Source organism: Zeus faber, assembly GCF_960531495.2.
Source record: "Zeus faber genome assembly, chromosome: 17".
Lineage (NCBI taxonomy): Eukaryota > Metazoa > Chordata > Actinopteri > Zeiformes > Zeidae > Zeus > Zeus faber.
The window spans coordinates 15659093-15661592 of NC_137204.1; the positions used below are offsets into that span (position 1 = coordinate 15659093).

Sequence of the window (2500 nt, forward strand, 5' to 3'; positions counted from 1 at the left end):
CAGAGCTGCTGGCTTGTGAGGGTGAGAGAGGTGACGGTGACCAAGGACACTGCCGAGAAAAGGGAGAGGAAGGCAAAAACAAAGGAAAACCGCCTCTGCACCCGTGTTAGTTACCGGAGACACGTATGTGCACAAATGTGCATCTTTAAATTATTCAAACCATTGAATCTAGAGCGCACAGCATATCAGTGGCAGAGGGAAATAGTAGGAGACAATCAAAGGCCAGGGGCTTGAATGTGGTTTCTGAGGCTGCAAACTAGTATACCTGAATATGCCACTGATATATACTGTATATTTATACACTGTATACAGTATATATATTTATATATATATATATATGATGGTATAAATACACACAAATCCATAAAAGACAGACCAGATACACTAATGTTAAGGTACACACATTGACATACTACTCCTTTTGCATCCGTACACAGTTCAGAGCTGTTTCTGTTTAGTTCAACGGCGAGATGTGTCTCGCCATTGGTCCCTCTGCAAAACCCCCCCCCCCCAAAAAAAAACCCGGCCGCGTTTGCCCAAAGATTTGCGAATTGGAAATATCAATGGGTGATGTCGCGTAAATCATTAGATCGAGGCGTGCTCGTTCAAGCAGCATTCGCCCCGACGGGGCCGAGCCGCGGTGACGTGCGGAGGGGGAGCGCCCGAGTCGCGGCCGGGGCCAATCCCTAAAGATGCTTATCTAAATTGTTTGTCTTGTATCTTGTTAAAGGTTACAACTTCCCCTGCACATTTAAACAAACACCCTCCTTTACTTTGAGTGATGTAACACATGCCGGAACGTAAATAGAGGAAGAAGAGCGGCGGGGGGGGGAGGAAAGAGACCCGGATTTCTAGCCCGGTGTGACCCTCGCCGCGGTTCCATAGCTGTTGCCGCCGCATTCGGTACCTGGTAATATGTGGCGGTGGTGGCCGTGGTAACGTCTAGATCTTCAGTATTAATATCTGCGTAGAGGTTGGGGGTTGGTCAGCAGAGGTCTTGAGTTGGCAGTGGCCACATGTATGTGCGTTTTTGAGTATGCTTTTGTGTGTTTTGTTTGCTTTGGATAACGGGTGTATGATTCCACGTATGCGCCGGCACTCGCGTGGACGCTATAATATCCCAACATGCTTTTCCATACGCGGCATGGCAGAGGGACAACTAAAATTAAGTCCAGTTGATGGTCGACATGAAATGCTCTTTGAGGAACCTACCGGTCCTATTACCCTCATTTACTAATATCGCCGCCCACACTTCTGATGCATAGCTGCCATTCATTTCTGCCCGATAATAGCCTTGCTCAAAACATTTCCAAATCTCCATTTTCACTTGCATGGTATACCATAGGGCTTAAAGTTCACTTCCTGGTGTCTGATGTCAAATTGGCTTTGTCCTTTGTTGTTTTTTTGTTTTGTTGTTTTGTTTTTGTTTTTTTTGTTTTTTTTTGTTAATTGCTGCTCTACTCTATGTCTCCAATGGCTTTTTTTTTATAGTTATTATGATCCTTATGTTTATTATGATTTCCTTTTCCATGTATTTAGCTTTCAGAAATGTTCTATTTTAGACTGACTTCAGCCCCTTAGATTGTTGTAATTGTAGACACTAATGCAAATTCTTTATTGAATGTTTTTTGCCTCTTTTTGGCCTTGTACCTTCTCTTGCAGCCGGATTTAACCTTGAGACCTGAATTGAATTGAATTGATTATTCTATCGCTTTATATTGTGTAATTTGAACTTCGGTGTAAACTTTTCCCCGAAACGTCCCGTTCTCGCTGGCGGGCAACCTGGAAACGTGCTGACATGTGTGAACTTGTGAGTTGAAGGTGGAGTGATTAAGGAATCTGTGCTAAGAGAAGCAATGGAACGTACTGTACTTTGTGAAGGAACTGTGATGTGCTCCCCAGTCTTCACTGTGTGTGCCTTTTAGCGGCATGTTCCCCCCGAAAAACTGACAGGTCGGCAGTCTATGGGAGCAACACATGGGCAAAACACATATTGAAATAGCCAAGAATGGATAATGGACTCTTGTATATGATAAACACATTTTATAACTTTAATATTTGACACCCTATCTGTTAAGTCATTTATATTAATAACTGAAGAATGCTACACTGGCTGAATTATTAACTGCTTACTTGTATTGTATGCAAGACGATCATTTGCTATTTTTTCTCAACTGTTTTACCGTAACTTATTTACATCTTCATCGCTCTCTCCGTAGGGACGTGCTGCCCCACGTTATGTACAACTACCGGGTTCAAACCCTCTCCAGCCGGGGTGAGAGCGAGCCATCGCCCCCTCTCCTGCACGAGCTGGGAGCGTCCTACTGCGGCGACGGACACATCCAGAGGTACGGGTTAAGGCTTGTCCGCTGCAGAATATCCGCCCGGATTAAAAATGTTCTCAATCCTCGCCGGAAAACATCAGAAATGAACGCCCTCCTTCCCATTTTAGCTCCAAGGGAGAGGAGTGTGATGACATGAACTCCATGAACGGGGACGG

The 2500-nt window shown here is 44.6% G+C and overlaps 1 protein-coding gene across 1 annotated transcript in view; it reads left to right on the forward strand.

The window, feature by feature from the left end:
• The window catches only part of pappaa (pregnancy-associated plasma protein A, pappalysin 1a), a gene marked incomplete at both ends in the record, with an annotated part of 91827 nt that overhangs the window by 34552 nt on the left and 54775 nt on the right, over nt 1-2500 (forward strand). Inside the window, 2 exons of the mRNA XM_080018471.1 lie at nt 2220-2348; nt 2453-2500. The exon at nt 2453-2500 is cut by the window's right edge and continues 44 nt beyond it. Coding sequence (XP_079874597.1) covers nt 2220-2348; nt 2453-2500 — 177 coding nt within the window. The remainder of the gene's footprint in view (nt 1-2219; nt 2349-2452) is intronic.